General features: G+C 31.6%; 2 protein-coding genes across 3 annotated transcripts; both read right to left on the bottom strand.

Annotated features, from left to right (window-relative positions):
• Window positions 1-6,412: 6,412 nt before the first annotated feature.
• Window positions 6,413-15,192, bottom strand: LOC119610954. Of its 2 annotated transcripts, none has more exons than XM_037966377.1 (2): window positions 15,163-15,192; window positions 6,413-8,061 (listed from the first exon to the last, which is right to left on the bottom strand). In XM_037966377.1, the coding sequence occupies exon 2, from the start codon at window positions 8,056-8,058 to the stop codon at window positions 7,147-7,149; it is 912 nt and encodes a 303-aa protein (XP_037822305.1). In that variant the 5' UTR covers window positions 8,059-8,061; window positions 15,163-15,192; the 3' UTR covers window positions 6,413-7,146. The 2 variants fall into 2 exon arrangements, with proteins under 2 accessions (XP_037822305.1, XP_037822307.1); XM_037966379.1 differs by lacking the exon at window positions 15,163-15,192 and having other exon boundaries at window positions 6,413-7,056; window positions 7,135-8,076.
• On the bottom strand, window positions 9,846-13,811 carry LOC119610953. Its single transcript, XM_037966376.1, has 2 exons — window positions 10,069-13,811; window positions 9,846-10,037 (listed from the first exon to the last, which is right to left on the bottom strand). Exons 1-2 carry the CDS (start codon window positions 13,692-13,694, stop codon window positions 9,968-9,970), a joined length of 3,696 nt encoding a protein of 1,231 aa, XP_037822304.1. The 5' UTR covers window positions 13,695-13,811; the 3' UTR covers window positions 9,846-9,967.
• Window positions 15,193-22,761: the final 7,569 nt, after the last annotated feature.

Here is a 22,761-nt window from a genome sequence, read left to right on the forward strand (position 1 = left end):
GTTATATATCAATTTATATATACTTCCATAATAACTTTTTTGTAAAAAAAAAGTTTGTTGTTGTAGTAAACACCCTAGAACGATGAAATCCGGAAAAAAATGTATGCCATCCGATTTCTACACTTTCAACTTAAAGTTCTATATAGGTTTTTATCGTGCACAAGATCGTCCGATAGCATTTATATATTATTTTCTATATATGACCATAGTATTATTTTTTGAATGTTTTTTATTAAAAGGCATTCTGTAACGATATAATCCCATATATATTTTTATTTTATCAGATTTGTTCCTTTTACATTTATATACATATTTTAATTGATCAAAAATAATTTTTTTAAAGTAAATCATGAAAATCAATTTTTTTGAATCTTTTCCACGTGCATAAACACATATTGAAAATGTAAATATTGAAAACGAGTTTTTGCGTCTTTTCCACGTGCACAAACACATATTTGTAAACAAAAAAAACTCACCACACCAAAAAAAAATGTTTATTTTGATAAAACAGCTGTTGCGGTTTGTTTTATTTTTCGTCGGGTTGTTTTCTTTATGTGCGTAAAATATGTTGCTCCATGAATTCACATATCATTTGATAAAGTCGACTTTTTAAATTTTTTTCCTTAAAAAGTCGATCTTTGAAAACTTCTTTCGATTTTTTTTCCAATTTAACTCAAACTTAACCTAACTTTTACACGACCTTTTTAAAATTTGTCCAACATTCTTGAATTTATATAGTTTTTTTTTAAAGACGACTTTCAACGACTATAAAATTTTCAAGGATTTGTCCAAAATTCTTGAAGATTGTTATAAGATTATCTGAAATGGATAATGGACAATATATCGCCTCATGAATTTACATATCATTTAATAAAGTCTACTTTCTAAATTTGTTACCTTAAAAAGTCGATCTTTGAAGACTTCTCCCGATCTATTTTCCAATTTAACTTGAACGTTAACTAACTTTAGCAAACTTTTATAAATTTGTCCAACATTCTGGAATTTATAGATTTTTTTTTTTTTTGGAACGACTCAAAAAGTTGACTTTAAAAAATTTTTTAACACTTTCTTATTCTATTTTAATAATGTTTGTCTAGTTTGAGTTCTTTTACCTGAAAAGATGAATTTTGACGTTTCGACTAAATTAACTTTTACCATGCATATTATTCTATACTTGATTAAAAAGTGTTAAGCCAAAATTTGCAATTACATATCTTAATAAGAAGCCGACTTTTTGCAATTATTATCTGATTTTCTAATTAATTGTTGGAAGAAGATTCTTTAAAGAATCTCTGAAATTTTTTTCGAGAAAGTAGACTTTAAACGTCTCTAAAAGTTGTCTTTAAACAAAATTTTAATAGTTTTTTATTCTTTTTTCATAATTTTTGACTAGTTCGAGTTATTTTAATTAAATGATGAATTTAAACGTCATCGGTGTATGAATTCACATATAATTTGATAAAGTCGAATTTTAACGACTATTTTCAAAATCTTTCGAAAATTTTGGAATTTCGAACATTTTAAATAAGTTATATAATAATAAAAAACCGAATTTGTCCGATTTTCTCGAGGCGGAGGGCCAATTTTATGTTCTTGTAAAATGTTCGGGTTTCTCAATTTTTTTTTTTTCTTAAAAAGTCGATCTTTGAAGACTTTTGAAAAATTTTCAAATTTTACTCGAACTTAAACTAATTTTTACGACTTTTTTACATTTGTCCTACTCTCTAGAGTTTATATGGATTTTATGGTAAAAGTCGACTTTAAACTACTAAAAAAGTTTTTAAACGTCATTTCGACAAAATTGGAATTTTTCTGACTTCATTGTTTTTTGCAAAAAAATTATATTTTAAAATATGCAAAAGTTAAATTATTACGATAAATCGTATATTTATTGTAATCAAATGTACTTTACAGTCGACTTTTTCGGTAAATAAATATTGCTCTTTAAAGTCAAATTATCGTAAAAGTCAAAAATTTAAAAATAAATAAAAAATCGAAAAATTTGAGATTAGTAGTAAAAAGTATACACTTTTAGTTAAATACTCGAAGTTCATACAATATATCGTGTTGTGGACCTATATCGCCTATTTTTATTTTGTCCTATGTTTTTAAAGAATTTTCGACTTACATTAACATTTCCATATTACAAAATAGACGATTCATGGAAATAATATAACTTTTGCATCGTAAAAGTTGTTTAAGTCAACTTTTTTTAAAAACTAATCGGAAAATTCGTATTTATATTTTATGTTAAAACAACTCGATCTAGTCAAGAATGATGAATAAAGAATAACCCCGTGTCTATATTAGACAAATATTTATTATGCTAAACGTCAAATTGTTATCATGATAAAAAATTAGCTGGGACGAACGGCATTTATTAGCGTTATAACATCGTTATGACAGTGTTGTCTAAACAATTGTATAGACAACGTTGTCTTGATAACAAACGTCATTTTATTGTAAAATTTGTTTAGAATTTTGTTTTTGTGTAATTAAAATAGATTTTTAACATAAGATTTAGTGAAATTAGTGTTTATTTACAAAATTTGTATTTAATTTTAATTGTTTTTATAAAATATAGCACTATTTCAATAAAATTATCTGTGAGTTGTCGTGATAAAATCAGCATTTTGTTACCCCTATGTATTAACATACACAAAAAACTGACAATTTTCTGCCGACGTTTTGTCAAGTGCCGTGATAAATATTTGTCTAATATAGATATGGGGTAAAACAATTGTTAAAAATTTGTTTAATGTAAATTTTTTAATCACATGAAGTCGACTTTTTCCTAAAAAAAAACATATAAAATCAAGATTTTTGGACAAATTTAGAAAGTCGAAAAAATTCGAAAGTTTTTCTAAAAAATCGTAAAAGAACATAAAATTGGCTATCCGATATATTCTTGTAAAAATTCTTATAAAAATCCGCTCCCGATAATTATTTTCAAAATCGGATAAAGATTGCAGAAAGTCGACTTCTTATTAAAATAATTCCATAATTTGACTTAACACTTTTTATCAAGTTTAGAATTTTTCACTTAAGGTGATGTGGATATATTCTCATAAAAGTGGTTTAAAGTCGACATTTTGTGAAAAAACAAGGAAGTCAGAAAAATTCTCAAGTTGAAACGACTTTATATTCATATTTTTAGTTAAAAGAACTCTAATTAATCCAAAATGATGAAAAATGTGTTTAAAATTAAAGTCAACTTTTTTAGTCGTTTAAAGTCGACTTTTTCCACAAAAATCCAAAAGTGTCAACAATGTTGAACAAACTTGGAAAAGTCGTAAAAATTAGTACAAGTTTGAGCAATATTTGAAAAAAAAAATCTTAAGAAGAAGTCTTAAAAGATCAAATTTTTTAGGAAACAAATTTAGAAATTTGCAAATTTTACAAAAGAATTAAAAAATTTCGAAAGATATCGACAATAGTCGTTAAAAATTTATTTTTTCAAATGATATGTGAATTCATGGACCGATATATCGTCCATTTGATATTTCAGAGATTCTTATGAAAAACTACCCAGACAATTATTTAAAAAAAATTTGGCTTAACACTTTTTTTTATCAAATGTAGATAGGGTTAACAATGTGTGAAATTTTCGGAAACTACAGTGCTAAAATTATACATAATATTATATTATTTTCATTAACACGTTTTGGGCTAAACAAGTGATAGTTAAAGAATTTTCTTGTTTATATATATATTTGAATGTATATAATTATTTACATGCGCATAGTTTGGGTGCATTTTTTCTATGTACTGCATTGTTTGAGGACTTTCGATTTGCTTATAGTTTGAGGACATATTTTTTTAATCAAATATGATTAAAATTCATAAAATATCACTTAAGCTTTGTTAGTAACATTCGAAAGGTTGTTTTAAGTCGACTTTTTCAGAAAAAGATAAGAATGTGGAATGACGAGCAAAATTTAATGCGTTTTTAAATGTTTTCAAAATTAAATTTTTTAGCTCTTTAAATTAGACTTCTTTCTATAAAAATGCCCCTATGCACAAATTGTATGGCAATCGATCTACTACATATCTAAAAAAATTTTTTCCCATTTCATTACCCTCGTGTTTATAGCATTAAAATATCTATCAAGTGTCAACAATGTCGGTAAGTGTCATTTTGTATTGGCGCGAAATAATACAAGCTCCAAAGTCACCACGATGACATTGGTGGTAATATTTCAAAGTCGTAAAATTCCTAATTTGGCATAAAAGTGTGGTAACCCCAAAATCAAAAATAAATTTTTAAAATCAAAAATTAAGGCATTAAAGCCGTATACATTAACAAAAAAATATTTAAGTATAGTATATTTAACATAGCGGAATCTAAATATGCAATAAAAAAAATTGGAAAAAATGTCCTCAAAGTAACATGTCCCCAAACTATGCGCAAGGCATATAAAATTTTGGGGACAGTCCCCAAAGTATGCAAATGTCCTATGCGTTAGATCGAAACACTGTCCCCGAAGTATGCGGTAAGCATACATATATATATATATATATATATATATATATATATATATATATATATATATATATATATATATACTAGCTATACCCAGTGTGCTTTGCTACCCTAAAAGGAATATGTATAAATAAATACCAGATTTATTATATGTTACATATAAAAGATGTCAAGCAAATTATTGCAAGTTCGCCAGTTTCTATCTATCGCCAATTTCTATCTATCTACAAAAAATTTGAATAATATAAGAGTTTCCAAGATGCACGAAATTTTGTACTTAATTCATATATGTGGTGCCAAGCCCCCCATTGAAAGTCCGCCCGTTATTCTCTAAATGTTCACATGAATGTCAAAGTTCTTCATGTAAAATTTTAAGATTCTAGCTCTAATAGTTTCTCAGATATACGAATTTAATTCATGTGGGGGCTTCAAGCCCCCCGGATGAAAGTCCGCCCTTTTTCCTCCAAAATATTCAGATGATTATTAAAATAATTTGTTCAAAATTTGAAGAATCTAGTTCTATTAGTTTCCCAGTTAAACGAAATTTTGTATTTAATTCATATGGGAGGTACCAAGTAACCCATTGGAAGTCCGCCCGTTATATTCTAAATGTTCAGGTGAATGTCAAAGTTCTTCAAGTAAAATTTAATGATTCTAGCTCTAATTGTTTCTCAGATATACGAATTTTTCTATTTTATTCATATGGGGGCTCCAAGCTCCCCAGATGAAAGTCCGCTCTTTTTTCCTTAAAAATGTTCAGATGAATATTAAAGTTCTTCGTGCAAAATTTTAAGAATTTAGTTCTATTAGTTTCCCAGATAAACGAATTTTTGTTTTTAATTAATATAGGAGGTGCCGCTCCCCTCATGGGTAGTCCGCCAATTTTTTACCCAAAATGTTTATATGGATGTTAAAGTTCTTTGTGCAAAATTTTAAGAATTTAGTTCTATTAGTTTCCCAGATAAACGAATTTTTGTATTTAATTAATATGGGAGGTGCCGCTCCCCTCATGGGTAGTCCGCCAATTTATTACCCAAAATGTTTATATGGATGTTAAAGTTCTTCGTGCTAAATTTTAAGAATTTAGTTCTATTAGTTTCCCAGATAAACGAATTTTTGTATTTAATTTATATGGGAGGTACCACGCCCCCTAATGCTAGTCCGCCTACTTTTTGTCCTAAATGATCATATTGACACTAAAGTGGCTCCGACAAAATTTGAGGACTCTAACTGTTATATTATCTAAAATATACGGATTTTATATTTTCTTAATGTGGGCGTGGCTCATCGCCCACTTGAAATTTCGAAATAAAAAGTAGCCTATTACCTATATATATATATATATATATATATATATATATATATATATATATATACTAGATTTTTGTACCCGGGATTTTAAGTGGTTTCTATTTTTATTTTTAGCTATTTTCTCCCTTACAAACCTGCTTCGATAAGGCATGATTTTTACATAGTGAATTCCCACTTGAAAGCATTACTCTTTAAAAAATGAAGCGTGTTTTCACTCATTACATTCAGCTGTGAGTAACAGCTATAAGTAAGCACTTATTTCATGTTTCTATGGCATTACTTCTTTCATTGTTTACAAAAGCTCTTCCCTAATGCTTTTCCAGAAGACGTGAATTCATAGCTGATGTGAAGATATTACAGTATTGCTTATATGAAACCCTCAACTCAATGGTATTTCTGAATGTACACTATTTAAAATATGTAAAATGGCTGATGTACTTGCCACAGATGGGCGATATTTTATATACCATTCCCTTATATTTTCTCTTAATGTCCCGTTTTTATCATCAGCTATTACATCTACTTCTGAATTCTCAAAATTAGAAATAATTTCGATATTTGGAATTTCTTCTGGACTATTTTCTGTTGCCTTCAAGAGATTTGTTATTACGGGTTAGAAAGGGTAGGGTATAGATTAATCTTAAGTAGCATGTAAGTAAATAAAACGCTTTTCTTTTTCTTTTCACAAACGTTATAAATTCATATGTTTATTGAACTCTAACGGGTAAGTATTTAATATATAGGGTAAGTATTTAATATATAGGGTAAGTATTTAATATATAGGGTAAGTATTTAATGTATTTATTTTATTTTCAATTCTTTTTAGGCTTAAGGGTTTTAATTTAGGTTTAGGGTTTTATTATATTGTTTCATGTTTTTAACTGTGATATTCACTGTGATAATTAAGAATTTTATTTTAGGGTTTTACTATTTATTCTTAGGTTTAGGGTTTTAACACAGGTTATATATTTTACCACTAGTTTTAAGTTTTAGCACTAGGTTTAGGTTTTGTAATTTATGTATTTAAAAGACACTTTGAATTCTCACTGTCTGTTGTAGGGGTTGTTGTTTTACTTGGTTTGTTTTAGCGCTCACACACTTGTTGTTACTTGCAAAATTATATTTGAAGTGAAGATAATAAAGCGGCAGCTAGCTTTAGTGTGCCTAAGCTGAAGTTGGCTGCAGTTGAGAGGTGGGTGTTGTTTGACATCAGGGATGGGTGTTTTGTTCATTGAAATGAACATCCTCCCGGGCCTGGCAACCTGTGAAGAAAAAGAACAATTATTTTCATTTGTTCAACATTGGGTTAGAGAAAGTGAGGGTAATTTATAGTAAAATACTTTATTATATTTTTAATTGGTAAGGGATCCCATAACTAGCCAACCCAGGGTTGAATCCTGGGCTATCAGTGAGCCGCCATCAATATGGATCGTGTTAGGCTGTAAAATGGTGGTATACAAATCACCACCTATTTCCATGGCTACGGGTGCATTGGCATAAAATTCTGGGTCGGCCAGAGAAATTCGGCAGAACTTCCCTTTTATAGCTGGGTCCAAACCATGAGCGTAAGGGTTTCTTGGCAGGTCATTTGAAACCTGCATGCACACCTCATATTGTATTGTGGAGGCCATATTAGGTGATATTATGACCTTCACGTAAACACTTTCATCCACTTTAAAAGGGTTTAGTGTTGATTCGCGCACAAACGCTACGCCTATTTTTGAGGTGGTTAGGCTCGGGTTTAAGACAGCTCTAACGAGTTGTTTCGATTTGTCTGTCACAACCTGAACTACAACCGTAGGTACAATGGTTTGGGTTCGGGACGTTGGCAAAGTGGTTGCTACAATTGGCATCACAATAGTTCGTGGCGCAGGAATCGGAGCAATAGTCCTTTTTGCTACGGGCGGTGGAGACTGTTCCTTTGGCAAATCTTTCAGGATCCGATCTGGGCCGTGCAGGGTGGTGTGATGTTTACCCTTGCACTTTTGGCATCGGGATTTATTTGAACATTTTCCGATTAGGTGATTCCTGGCCAGACAATTGACGCAGTAGTGCAATTTAACTGCGGTTTTGTACTTCTCCGCCAAGTTCATCTTTTTAAACTTTTTACAGTTTGTTAAGCTGTGATCAGCTTGACAAATACCGCAACCAAAGTGGCGTTTTGGTTGACGCTTATCGTTTTTGCGTTGGTTGGTTTTGGGTCGAGATCCATTGCGGTCGGAACGGTTGGAACGTCCTTTACGATTGTTGTTGTTGGGTGCCATATTCTGTATAAAAGAAATTATGTGTGAATGAATGAAGGGTAATGAATGTGTTAGTGGGTTAGAGTATGAGGGTGAAGAGTTAGTGATGACTAGTAGTTACAAGTGGATAAGTGTGTTAAATGGGTTAAAAGGGGTAAGTAAACAACTTAATGTTATTTGGGTTATACTAGAAGGTTAAACTAGCTAGTGGGTAAAATGACAACTTTTGTTATTGGTCGAGTTAACGTTCCGGATGACGTCCGTATATCGACTACTCTGTTTTGTCCATCAGGGCCAGTGTATGTTTTAATGACTCGACCGAGTAACCATTCGTTTGGAGGTAAATTGTCCTGTCTGATAATAACAATGTCATCTGTTTCAACTTGACGTTGAGGGTTTTTCCACTTGTATCTCTTATGGAGCTCTTTAAGATATTCATCTTTCCATCTTCTACAAAAGTTATGATGTTGAATCTTTAACTTTTGCCATCTGTTTGCCAGGGTTATATTTTCATTGCTTACATCGGGTTCTGCTGGGGTTAAAATGGGTGATCCAATTAAAAAGTGTCCTGGAGTTAAAGGGTTAAGATCCTGTGGGTTCTCGCTTGACGGGCTTAAGGGTCTTGAATTCAGGCATCCTTCTATTCTCGCGAGGAGTGTAGCTAGCTCTTCAAAAGTGTACTTCAGGGTATTCATTTTCTTTAGATGAGCCTTAAAGCTTTTCACTCCCGCTTCCCATAAACCACCCATGTGTGGTGCTCCTGGGGGTATGAAATGCCACGTCAAATTTTGAAAACTGCTAGTGGATGTAATGGAACCTTTCAATTGCTTGATGAATTCTTGTCGCTCTTTCTTCAATAGCTTGCTAGCTCCGATGAAATTTGTCCCATTGTCAGAGTAAATAGCGACAGGGCATCCCCGCCTCGAAAAAAATCGAGCAAAGGCTGCCATAAAGGCTTGGGTAGACAAATCAGATGTTGGCTCCAAGTGAATAGCTTTTGTTGCAAAGCAAACAAAAACGCATACGTAACCTTTTGTTATTCTACATGCTCTGCCATTATATATTTTAATGTCGAATGGTCCTGCAAAATCAACTCCAACATTTGTGAATGGTTTATTTATTTGGGTACGTTCGGGTGGTAATGCTGCCATAAATTGGGTAGTTTGTCTATTCTTGTATCTAGTACACGGTGAGCATTTGTTAATTACCGCGCTAATCAGATTTTTCAGTTTTGGGATCCAGTATCCTGAACGTATTACTCTCAACATAAGTTGATTTCCTCCGTGAAGTGTTATCAGGTGCACGTGTTGGGTTAATAATTTAGCAAATGAACTGCCGTAGGGTAATAAAACCGGATGCCTTTCAGAATATGACAAACCGTTGGAATTTGCTAGTCGACCATTTGCCCGCATTATATTTGCGGAATCTAAAAATGGCGTTAGGGTGAGCAGGTTACTTTTATTGGGTATAGGGTTTCTTTTCTTCAGACAGTTATATTCGTTTCTAAAATATTCAGTCTGACAAAGAATAATTAGTCTATCACGGGTAGATTTGATCTCTGACGCATCCAGTTCAATACTTGGGTGGGTAGTTAATAAACGTAGTCTTTCTTTGACTAGTTTTGGGTTATTTTGATCAAGAATAATTCTATCATTTCGAATAGTATTGTTCCGTTTATACGATGCGCGATCACAAAATCGATAGACATATGTCATTACTCTTAGAGCTTTTGACAATTTCGAAAATCTTGATAATATATCTGGGTTTTCTGTATTCGTATTAACCAAGGAAGGGTGGGTATTAACGGTCGTAGTAAACGACTGACTAACTTTAGCTTCAGCTTGAGTAATGAAGTGTTTATTTGTTGTTGGCCACTTCGACGCGACTTCTTTCAACCACGATGGTCCATTCCACCATAAAGTGTCATCTTTTAACTCATCAGCATTACATCCTCGGCTAGCAACATCGGCAGGATTATCGTGTGAAGCAACATGGTTCCAATTTTCAACGCCGACAGTCTGGATTATTGTAGAAACTCGGTTTGCTACAAATGTGTTCCACGAGTTAGGGTGTTTACTAAGCCAGGCCAAAACTATAGATGAGTCGGTCCAGAAATACGTCTGATGTAAGGGTAGGTTGAGTTGGGTGAGTAAATTATGTGTCATATTTGCCAACAACACTGCACCACAAAGTTCAAGTTTTGGTAACGAGATTACTTTGATTGGCGCAACTCTCGTCTTAGCGAAGAGTAGGGTTACGGAATTAGGTCCGTCTATGGGTGTTACTCGTGCATACAGACATGCCGAGTATGCTTTTTCAGAAGCATCTGAAAAACCATGAAACTCAATTTTTGCTGAAGGTGAAAAGTTAATCCATCTTGGAATATGAATTCTATTAATATTATCGTAGAACTGCAAAAACTTTTGCCATTTTATAAGGGTGAGTGGGTTAAGACATTCATCCCAAGCTGTATTATCTTGCCAAATTTGCTGCATAATAATCTTGGCAGATATAACAATTGGCGCTAACCAACCAGCTGGGTCAAAAAGACGAGCAATGTCTGATAACACAGTTCGCTTTGTGTATGCTGATTTTCTTTCAATTAAGGGTACATTAAAGAAAAACGTATCTTCTTTAGCATTCCATCGGATTCCTAATGTTTTGGCATTATTCGATTCTGGAAGGTTGAGTAAATCCACATCAAGTAGGTGATCTTCGGGTAAATCTTTCAACAATTCCCTCGTATTTGAGATCCATTTTCTTAAAGGAAAACCAGCAGAGTCAAGCGCTGCGATCAGTTGGGTTTGGCCTTCTTTAGCTTCTTCAATGGTGTGACCTCCGGCTAATACATCGTCTACATACATATTATTTCGCAGTGTTTGCGAAGCGATAGGGTGGGTATTTTGAATGTCTTTGGCTAATTCGTGTAGTGTTCTAATAGCCAAGTATGGCGCACAGTTAACACCAAATGTAACTGTTTGCAGTTCATAATCTTGAATGGGTTCGTTGACGCTTTTACGGAATAATATTCGTTGGAAGGGTGTATGGATAGGGTTTAGCATAATTTGCCGGTACATTTTTGTAATGTCGGCATTATAAACTATCTTATAAAAGCGCCATTTCAAGATAAGTACAACTAAATCTTGTTGTAGGGTAGGACCAGTGTATAGGGTATCATTAAGACTGTTGCCGTTCGAGGTTTTGCTAGATGCATTAAATACAACTCGAACTTTTGTCGTAACACGATCAAGTTTAACAACAGCGTGATGGGGTAAATAATAATGGGTGTTTGAAGGAGTGTTTGGGTTATATTTTATATGTTTCATATGACCTAATTCGATATACTCTTGTAGCACGTTATCATATTCCATTTTAAGCTCTGGCTTTTTCATTAAACTTTTCTCGTTTCGTAGAAATTGAGCCATAGCAACGTGTCTAGAGTTTCCTAACTCAACAGGAGGGTATATAAATGGAAGGTTAACTTGATAACGGCCATTCGGTAATCGACGGGTAGTGGTCATGAAAGTTTCTTCACATAAAGAACTTTCCTCTGAAACTTTGGGTTGGGTGGATATATCTTCAATCTCCCAGAATTTGGTCAAAACTTTATCAAGCGTGACTGAACTGAAGTATGAAACTAAGGGTTGAGTATTGTTTGTGTTCTGAATGGGTCCGGTTAAAATCCAGCCAAACTCAGTTTCCTGAGCTATTAGGGTATTGAGAAGATCTTTCCGTACTCCAGATTTCAATATTTGAGGGTAAAAATCGCTGCCAATTATAAAGTCTATAGGTCTGCTTTCATAGAACTTTTGGTCAGCTAATTGAATATCTTCCAAGTCTTTTATTAGGGTTGGGTTTAAACTTTGGGTGGGTAAATTTTTTGTAAGTGTTTTCACTACAATTGCTTGGATATTCAATTTGAAATTATTATGGGTATTCGAGCGTAGAGAAACTTGACACAGTTTAGTTGATCTTGCAGAAACTATCTCATTTAATCCAGAAATTTCTGCAACTATGGGTGTAGTGGGTAAATGTAACATTCTTCTTAGTTTATCTGTTATAAATGAGAAATCTGAAGCTGGGTCAATAAGCGCTCTAGCTGGAAACAATTCACCTTGGACTTCTACATTCAGAACTGCTGTTCCTAATAACTTCGTTCTGTCATCAATGGGTGTGGGTTTGCTTGATTGGGTGTGGGTTGAGAAAGACTGAACTGTATTTGACGATGAAGATGCCTGATTATCTTCATTATGTGGGTTTATCCTCGAATTTGGTCGGTGCAATAGACTATTATGTCGTCCACCGCAATATCTACATATGAATGTACTGCGACAAGCTTGTATGACATGACCGACGGCTAAACAATTGTAACATATTTCATGTTTCTTTACAAACTCAATTCTCTCGTTTATTCCAAGAGAATTGAATGACGAACATTCCCTCAAAGTATGGTTTTCGCTGCAAAGCTTGCAAATAGAACCATCATGTTTAATTTGGGTGCTTGGGTTGTTTGGTTGGGTTGGAAGGGGGAATTTTTGTTCGGTTTTACGTTTGTTTTGGGTGGGTGGGTTGTGGGTGGGTGGGTTTTTTATGGGTTTTGGTTGATTTTTTGGGTTTTTCCCATTCGAATCATTTGTTACGTTATGAAATGTTTTGCCTTTTCTGTCATATTGTGTTCTAACATCTTGGAATTGTTTGGGTTTAGGGTGGGTATGGTTAATACTATGGTCCTGGACATCATTAACCGAAGTTAGTTCTTTAAATGTGTTAGTTAAAAATACATCTAAGTCAGTCCAAGAAGGCATCTCTGCACAATCTGGAAGAGATTTCTCAAATTCTCTTCGGGTTTCTCTGGGTAATTTCGATGTGCATAAATATACTAAGATAGGATCCCACTGATCCGTATCTATGTCTAAAGAGTTCAGATTTGCAATACAACAATTTATCTTTCTCTGAAGCTTTCTTATAGAAGCACTACACATGGTGCTTACTAAGGGTAAATTCAATAGGGTTTTTAATTGCGCGTTAATTTGCATCCTACGATTCTCATACTGAGAAGCTAATTGATTCCACGCAATAAGAAAGCCATCATTTGTTAAGGGTGCATTGTCTACTATTTCTTTGGCTTCGCCGCTTGTTTTTTGTTTAAGATGGAAAAGTTTTTCAACTCCACTTAAACGGGTATTATTGCCATAAATGGCCTTGAAAAGATCCCTAAACGAAGCCCAGCTTTTGAAATCTCCGCTGAACGTTGGCATATCACAAGGGGGTACAGTGAAACCTGCAGAACTGCTGGGTTGTGGGGGTTCGGGTAAAGATGGTCGGGTTTCATTTTCCTTCGTAATCTCCTCAATAGATTCGTCAATCGAGATCATACTTGACCTATAAAATCCTTTAGCAGATCTGACTTGCCTAACAACTTCGCTTAAATTTATGGCTTCAGCTTTCTTCGGATCCAGAATATCGGCAGATTCTCTAATTTGGGTGAATTTACGGTCAATTTTAGCCCATAATTCACTTAATTCCCGTTTTTGGAATTTAAGAGCGGGTAGAGATCGGAAACTTTCCGGGGTAGCGCGATAATCTTCATCAAACGACTTTAAATCCGTTTGGATATATCTTAACAAATCGGCGGCCACAGACTCTAGGGTAGACATATTGGGTTTTCGGAAAAAAAATTCACAAAAAGAGACTTCTCAAAAAATATATATTTCTATAAAGAAATTTTTTTTTTCTTTTTTAAAAAATTGAAAAAAGTGTGAGTTTTTTGCTTTAGCTGTTCCAAAAAATTACTTTTGTTCCAGCTGACAAAATTTCCAATTGGGTATTAATTCGTTAATGTGTGCGCTAATTAACTTAATATGCAATATAAGTTCCTTAGAAGCAATATAAAAAATATTTTAAACTTTTTTATATAAAGGGTTAAATATTTTGAAAGGGTTTGGGTGGGTTTAAAATGAACAATATTTTATATTATATTGCTGAAGAGTAATGGAACAAATTTGCAAAAGAAATTGGAAATAAAAAATTTTGTATAAATAGCAAAAATTTCGACTCACCTTTTTTGCTGGGGGTAGGGTACAAACCACAATAATATAAAAATAATAAAAAAAAATTCCTTGTGTTGTCGATTCCTCTTTGTGTCGTCTTCCCGCTATGATGCGTGTTGATAATATGGGTAGTGTTGTTGTTGTAATTGTCGACGGTCACTGTATGTACTTTTTGTGTATATATTTTAATGTGGTTTTTTATATTTGGATAATTTTGTAATATTTTGTTATTATGTTTTGTGTTAATAATTTTTGTTCAATATAAATGTAAGTATGTAAATTTATGTATATAAATAAGGGTTAATTTGTATTTTTTGGGTATTGTTTTTTGTTCACAATTTTTGTTTAAATATTTTAATAATGTTGTGTTGTATTTTTGTGCACTTTTTTGTTGTTTTTCTTGTGTGTTATTATTTAATTTATTTGTAAACAATAATTGTTTTTATTAAATTGCCTTTATTTATTTGTTGTTTTAAAACTTTTAATATTTTAACGCACAAATTTTCTTTGTTTCTTTTTGTATTGTTTATTTTCGTTAGCACTTTTTATTTATGTTTAGCGTAATTTGTTTTCTAGTTTGTAGGGTACTATTTATTAATTTATTTATATTGTGAACTTTTATATGTTATTTATTATTTATTCTTTTTAATTTGTGAACTGTATCACTATTTCACTTCACTTTTAACGGTTCGTGAGGACCAATGTTATTACGGGTTAGAAAGGGTAGGGTATAGATTAATCTTAAGTAGCATGTAAGTAAATAAAACGCTTTTCTTTTTCTTTTCACAAACGTTATAAATTCATATGTTTATTGAACTCTAACGGGTAAGTATTTAATATATAGGGTAAGTATTTAATATATAGGGTAAGTATTTAATATATAGGGTAAGTATTTAATGTATTTATTTTATTTTCAATTCTTTTTTAGGCTTAAGGGTTTTAATTTAGGTTTAGGGTTTTATTATATTGTTTCATGTTTTTAACTGTGATATTCACTGTGATAATTAAGAATTTTATTTTAGGGTTTACTATTTATTCTTAGGTTTAGGGTTTTAACACAGGTTATATATTTTACCACTAGTTTTAAGTTTTAGCACTAGGTTTAGGTTTTGTAATTTATGTATTTAAAAGACACTTTGAATTCTCACTGTCTGTTGTAGGGGTTGTTGTTTTACTTGGTTTGTTTTAGCGCTCACACACTTGTTGTTACTTGCAAAATTATATTTGAAGTGAAGATAATAAAGCGGCAGCTAGCTTTAGTGTGCCTAAGCTGAAGTTGGCTGCAGTTGAGAGGTGGGTGTTGTTTGACATCAGGGATGGGTGTTTTGTTCATTGAAATGAACAAGATTAAATAAATTTTTTATATACCTCTTTTCTTTTTAATTTGTTTAAATAGTCTTCTTCCAACCACTTTCGGCATATTATTTAACAATAACAGAACTAACTATTTCAAAAAAAAAAAAAAAAACAAAACAAACACAAAACGCCGTTAACTTTTCTACAAATCAAAACACTAAACAACACAAACATGGACAAAAGCAGAAGTATTAAAAAACAGAAACAAGAAAAACCAAAAGCAATAATACACATACACTATAATAAACACACACTTTAATAAATTTTAAAAAAGATATTTCTTACATTAAAAATGTATTAATTAATTAAAATCACTTTATAGATTTATATTTATAATAAAATCTTTATTATGTAATTTTAAATGTGTTTTTTTTTGCCAGAAAAGTCTCGGTAAAACTGCCGATTTCAATAGTCTTTGCAGTACAACCTGCTTCCTTTAAAGGGACAAGAGTAAGCTTAAATATTATTTAAATACTTCACTACAACCTGCTTCTCTGTAAGGGATAGTAGTAAGCTTTTAATTTTTTTCAGCTTATATTATAAAATTACTCCTATCATTGGTATTCTCTTATTTCCTGCTTCTCAGTAAGGCTTAACAGTAAGCGAATACAGATGCAGTTAGGTCCCTTTTTAGCTTCCTAAAGTCTACAAATTTGTTACTGGGATTATACTTAAGTATTCTCCCGTTAGAGTAAACTAAAAAATGTGCTTTATGTCCATAGATCAATTTCTGAAATTTTTCAACATTCAGAAAAAAAATAATAGAAACGACTTTATTTTGGGGCGAAAACTAAAATTTTCTCAAAAAGTACCCGTTACAATTTCATGATTTGTATCTTAAATAAAAGGTATTTAGGTGTACTTTCCTATGATAAATGGAGTTTGTAAGTTTTTATGCTCTATCGTATTTTATTGGTATTTAAAAAATTTGGCATTGGAAAAAATAATAGAACTATTCACAGTACTACACTGGGGACATAAGCAGATATTTCTTAAACAACTTTTGCACTTATTTTTAAAAATTTTAATTATTATTAAATTCTTAATATAAAAGTATACTCTTTACTTTAATTTTTATGTTAACATTCGTTTTTTTCGAAGCTTGATTGACCATATGGATCCTGAAAGCTGAATCAGAAGCCCGACTTTCAAGTTTTCTTAAATAAAATTGTAACCAATTATGGACCGATGTTGAAAATGTTCACATATATATATATATATTATATTATATATATATATATTATATTATATATTATATATATATATCTATATATTATATCTATTATATATATATCTCTCTATATCTATATCTATCTCCTCTCTCTTCGTGCACCTTTTCAACATCGGTACCATACTTGGTTACCCTCTTCGGAATTTTTTCAGCCTCCTCCCGTCCCTCCCTCGCTCCCATAAAGGTTCCCTTCTGAAACACCACTTAATGCCACATAATTTATTATTGAACTCGACATGAGTATGTTCTGTGTACAGATTATCATTTCGATTATTTTTTTTTCGAATTGGTCCATTATTGGTCATAGTTCCCATATAAATTATCAGCAGGATCGGCACATAATAAGTCGAAGAATAATCGGTCGGTATCTGAAAATCACTTAATACCAATGTTTCAGGGCCTAATCCAAATTAGTTACATACATACATGCATAAAGAAGTTACAAAATGATAAATAGTATCTTAATTACGGAAAACAAATCTTGTGTCGGGTTTTACATTTCTCCATAAGGGAAATAAGTACTTTAGTACTTAGTATGTATTTTAATACTTAAGTAAAATTTATTTCTTTGGTATATAAATTATAAATTCGGCCCTATAACTTTAACCATTTATGACATATTTATATTGGGATTTAATAAAAAGTAGTTTGCAGGTGGAAGGTATTTAAGATTCGGCAGAGCCAAATATAGCATTCTAACTTGTTCTATATGATTGTTATAGAAAATTTTCATTCGAGAAACTACTGAACCGATTTACATGAAATTTGGTATACCGATCTTAGGATCTGGATCGGACGCCACGCCCCTTTTCACACCAACATTTTGTAAAACAATTATTAAACCAAATTGACGTTCAGGCATACAAAAACTACTGAACCGATTTTCTTGAAATCTGTTATAATGAATGTTGTGTAATGAACAGTACGACACATTACATCTTCAAAACCTATATATATAATTATATTCTATATTCTATCCTATATTTATATATAAAACAGACTGTTTGTTTGTGTGTTTGTTACGCTTTCACGGCAAAACTACTGAACCGATTTACATGAAATTTGGACAGCTAATAGGTCTAACCCCAAAAGGAACAATAGGCTATATAAGATATTGATCGGATGCCACGCCCCTTTTTACGCCCACTTTTTGTAAAACTATTTTTACACCAATTTTACAATCACAATATGCAAAAACTACTAAACCGATTAACCTGAAATTTTGCATACCGATAGGTATAAGCTTGGAAAGAACTATAGGCTATATATAAGAACTTGATCCGATGCCATGCCCTTTCTACGTCCGATTTTTATAAAACTATCCTTATCCTATAATTATATGAAAGAGAATGTCTGTATGTTACGCTTTCACGGACAAACTACTGAACCGATTTACATGAAATTTCGAACACTAATAGTTCTATTCTAAAGTAGATCAAGAGCCTATATAAAATAATGATTTGACGTCACGATTCTTATTATGCTCACTTTTTTCTATATAATTGTTATACAAAATTTGCACTCGAGACTTACAGAAAACTACTGAACCGATAGGTCATATCTCAGGATCGGACACCACGCCCCTTTTTACACCAACTTTTTGTAAAACAATTATTATACCAAATTTACGTTCAGGCATACAAAAAACTACTGATCCGATTTTCATGAAATCTATTATAATGAATGTTGTGGTATGAACAGTACGACACATTACATCTTCAAAACCTATAATCCTATATATATATAAAATAGACTGTTTGTTTGTTTGTTACGCTTTCACGGCAAAACTACTGAACCGATTTACATGAAATTTGGACCGCTAATAGGTCTAACACCAAAAGGAACAATAGGCTATATAAGACCTTGATCGGTTGCCACGCCCCTTTTTACGCCCACTTTTTGTGAAACTATTATTACACCAATTTTGCAATCACAATATGCAAAAACTACTAAACCGATTAACTTGAAATTTTGCATACCGATAGGTATAAGCTTGGAAAGAACTATAGGCTATATATAAGAACTTGATCCGATGCCGCGCCCTTTCTACGCCCACTTTTTATAAAACTACCTTACCTATAATTATTATATTATAATTATTATAAAACTATCCTAACCTATATCTTATCCTAAAATTATATGAAAGAGACAGTCTGTTTGTTACGCTTTCACGGACAAACTACTGAACCGATTTACATGAAATTTAGAACACTAATAGTTCTATTCTAAAGTAGAACAATAGGCTAAATAAAATAATGATTTCACGTCACGATTCTTCTTATGCTCACTTTTTTCTATATATGTAATTGTTATACAAAATTTTAATTCGAGACTTACAGAAAACTACTGAACCGATAGGTCTGATCTCAGGATCAGGATCGGACGTCACGCCCCTTTTTACACCAACTTTTTGTAAAACAATTATTAAACCAAATTTACGTTCAGGCATACAAAAAACTACTGATCCGATTTTCATGAAATCTGTTATAATGAATGTTGTGGAATGAACAGTACGACACATTACATCTTCAAAACCTATCTATATATATAAAAATGAATGTGTGTTTGTTTGTATGTTTGTATGTTTGAACGTTATAGACTACTAAACGGCTGAACCGATTTTCTTGAAATTTTCACAGCATATTCCTGCATGTCTGGAATAGGTAATAGGCTACTTTTTATTTCGAAATTTCAAGTGGGCGATGAGCCACGCCCACATTAAGAAAATATAAAATCCGTATATTTTAGATAATATAACAGTTAGAGTCCTCAAATTTTGTCGGAGCCACTTTAGTGTCAATATGATCATTTAGGACAAAAAGTAGGCGGACTAGCATTAGGGGGCGTGGTACCTCCCATATAAATTAAATACAAAAATTCGTTTATCTGGGAAACTAATAGAACTAAATTCTTAAAATTTAGCACGAAGAACTTTAACATCCATATAAACATTTTGGGTAATAAATTGGCGGACTACCCATGAGGGGAGCGGCACCTCCCATATTAATTAAATACAAAAATTCGTTTATCTGGGGAACTAATAGAACTAAATTCTTAAAATTTTGCACAAAGAACTTTAACATCCATATAAACATTTTGGGTAAAAAATTGGCGGACTACCCATGAGGGGAGCGGCACCTCCCATATTAATTAAAAACAAAAATTCGTTTATCTGGGAAACTAATAGAACTAAATTCTTAAAATTTTGCACGAAGAACTTTAATATTCATCTGAACATTTTTAAGGAAAAAAGAGCGGACTTTCATCTGGGGGGCTTGGAGCCCCCATATGAATAAAATAGAAAAATTCGTATATCTGAGAAACAATTAGAGCTAGAATCATTAAATTTTACTTGAAGAACTTTGACATTTACCTGAACATTTAGAATATAACGGGCGGACTTCCAATGGGTTACTTGGTACCTCCCATATGAATTAAATACAAAATTTCGTTTAACTGGGAAACTAATAGAACTAGATTCTTCAAATTTTGAACAAATTATTTTAATAATCATCTGAATATTTTGGAGGAAAAAGGGCGGACTTTCATCCGGGGGGCTTGAAGCCCCCACATGAATTAAATTCGTATATCTGAGAAACTATTAGAGCTAGAATCTTAAAATTTTACATGAAGAACTTTGACATTCATGTGAACATTTAGAGAATAACGGGCGGACTTTCAATGGGGGGCTTGGCACCACATATATGAATTAAATACAAAATTTCGTGCATCTTGGAAACTCTTATATTATTCAAATTTTTTGTAGATAGATAGAAATTGGCGATAGATAGAAACTGGCGAACTTGCAATATTTTATTTATACATATTCCTATATGTAACATATAATAAATCTGGTATTTATTTATACATATTCCTTTTAGGGTAGCAAAGCACACTGGGTATAGCTAGTAATAAATAAAAATTTTATTTATTTATAGTTTTTTTCTATAAATTTTTAAATTGTTAGCAACATTTTTTTGTATTACATTATTTTTTGCCCCCCCAAGTTGTATATAAATGTTTTAGTAAATAAATTTTTAATCAATGACTTTTCATATAAATTTTATTTAAACAAAATAAGTTTTTTTACATATTTTTTTTGAAAATTTAAATATAATATTTAAACCAACCTATATTTTATTTAAATTGTTGTTGCTTTATGATTTTATTGAAAAAAATTTATACAATTTATTTCTTTTATTTAGCACAAAAATCAACAACAGAAAGTTTAAAAAAAATACAAAAATAAATAAAAACTGTAAAAAATTCCCAACAAAACCAGCAGTAAATTAAATTTATTCTTTGAATTACACATGTATTACATACTTACTTACTGGTATGCTCAAATATAAGTACATTCTATATGTAAATATGTTTTAAATATTTTTTTTTGTATGTGTTTATTTTTTTGTTGTAGTTGTTGCAGTTATGTTTGTTAGTATAGTTTAGTATGTTAAAGTATAAATGTTTTACACATGTATTTAAACAATGAAATATTATAGAACTTTTTAGGTTTTTTTTTTATATTGAAAAACTAGTACTAAGTATAATGTCAAAAAGTACCAAATGTTATACGTTTACTACTCCCTACAAGGACTAAATTAAAAAAAGTACCAAAGGCAGGGTTTATTTGTTTAAAGGTTAGCAAGGATGCACAAGGTACTTAAAGGCTCCTTTTAAACGTTCCAAAAATACCAAAACTCATCACCACATCATCTTTTCTGGACTAGACAAAATCATTTTCTGAGTCGATTTAGCTATGTCCGTCTGTCCGTCCGTCCGTCCGTCTGTCTGTCTATCTGTCTGTCCGTCCGTCCGTCCATGTAAACCTTGTAATCAAACTACAGGTCGCAATTTTGAAGATACAATAGAACCCCTGTAAATCTTATAATCAAACTACAGGTCGCCATTTTGAAGATAATTGAATGAAATTTGGCATATGATCACACTAAAGTGACGACTATCTTCACCCTCGTTTACTAAGAGTACATCTGTGACGAAAGCCAAATTAGAGCCAACCAGTTGGTTAGACGTTAGTGGAAATCACTATTTTTTCCGATACATTGACTCTTTGTCGAACTGCTGGGGTACATTGAATAGCAGCTACTGGCTACAGTAAATTTTCCCATTTAATCCTTACAAACGTGTTCTTTAATCCTCTCTAACATATAAATGCTTGTTAAATGTTATAAATAATTGTTTTATGTTTATTCTCTAAACGATTTGTATGTATGCCATTGGTTGAATGTGGTCTAATTGAACTTGTTTATAAATGATCTTTTTAATGGCAAACAATTATTTACAAAAACATAAACACAATTTTAACACATCTGCACACATCTGCATACATGTAAACATTTACATGTAATGTAATGAGTTATATTAAATAATCCTTTAGCCTTTAAACAGTTTTTATATTTAACCACCTTTTAGTTCATAGTACTTTATATCATCACTTTGGCTTTAAAGCTTTTGTTAATATGCAGTAAAATATAGAGTATTGAAATTTGTGTATACACATACATAATACATATGTATATGTGTATTAAATTGTTTGTTAACTTGCTTTAACACATGCAGTGTATATTTTTGTGATTTTTGTTTTCTCTCTTGAATTTGTTTATAGTGTTGACCATTGTCCTTTATAAACTTTTATAGTTTGTTGCACAGGCTGACTTACATTAGCTGCCTTCAGTTCCGCTTGACTGCTCGTCTATCCTGCCTCTTTTATTTACTATAAACACAAATAGCTGCCAAGTTTCGTTGCTGTTAATAAACAGTTTAAAAGTTGTGCACTATTTACTTTAACGAATGAATACAAATACTTTTGAAAATTGACATACATACATACATACATACATACATACATACATACATACATACATACTACATACATACATACTACATACATACATACTACATACATACATACATACATACATACATACATACATACATACATACATACATACATACATACATACATACATACATACATACATACTACTACATACATACATCATACATACATACATACATACATACATACATACATACATACATACATACATACATACATACATACAT

Source organism: Lucilia sericata, unplaced genomic scaffold, assembly GCF_015586225.1.
Source record: "Lucilia sericata isolate MDLA Ls3-8-SP2 unplaced genomic scaffold, ASM1558622v1 Contig001323F_arrow, whole genome shotgun sequence".
In the NCBI taxonomy this organism is placed as follows: domain Eukaryota; kingdom Metazoa; phylum Arthropoda; class Insecta; order Diptera; family Calliphoridae; genus Lucilia; species Lucilia sericata.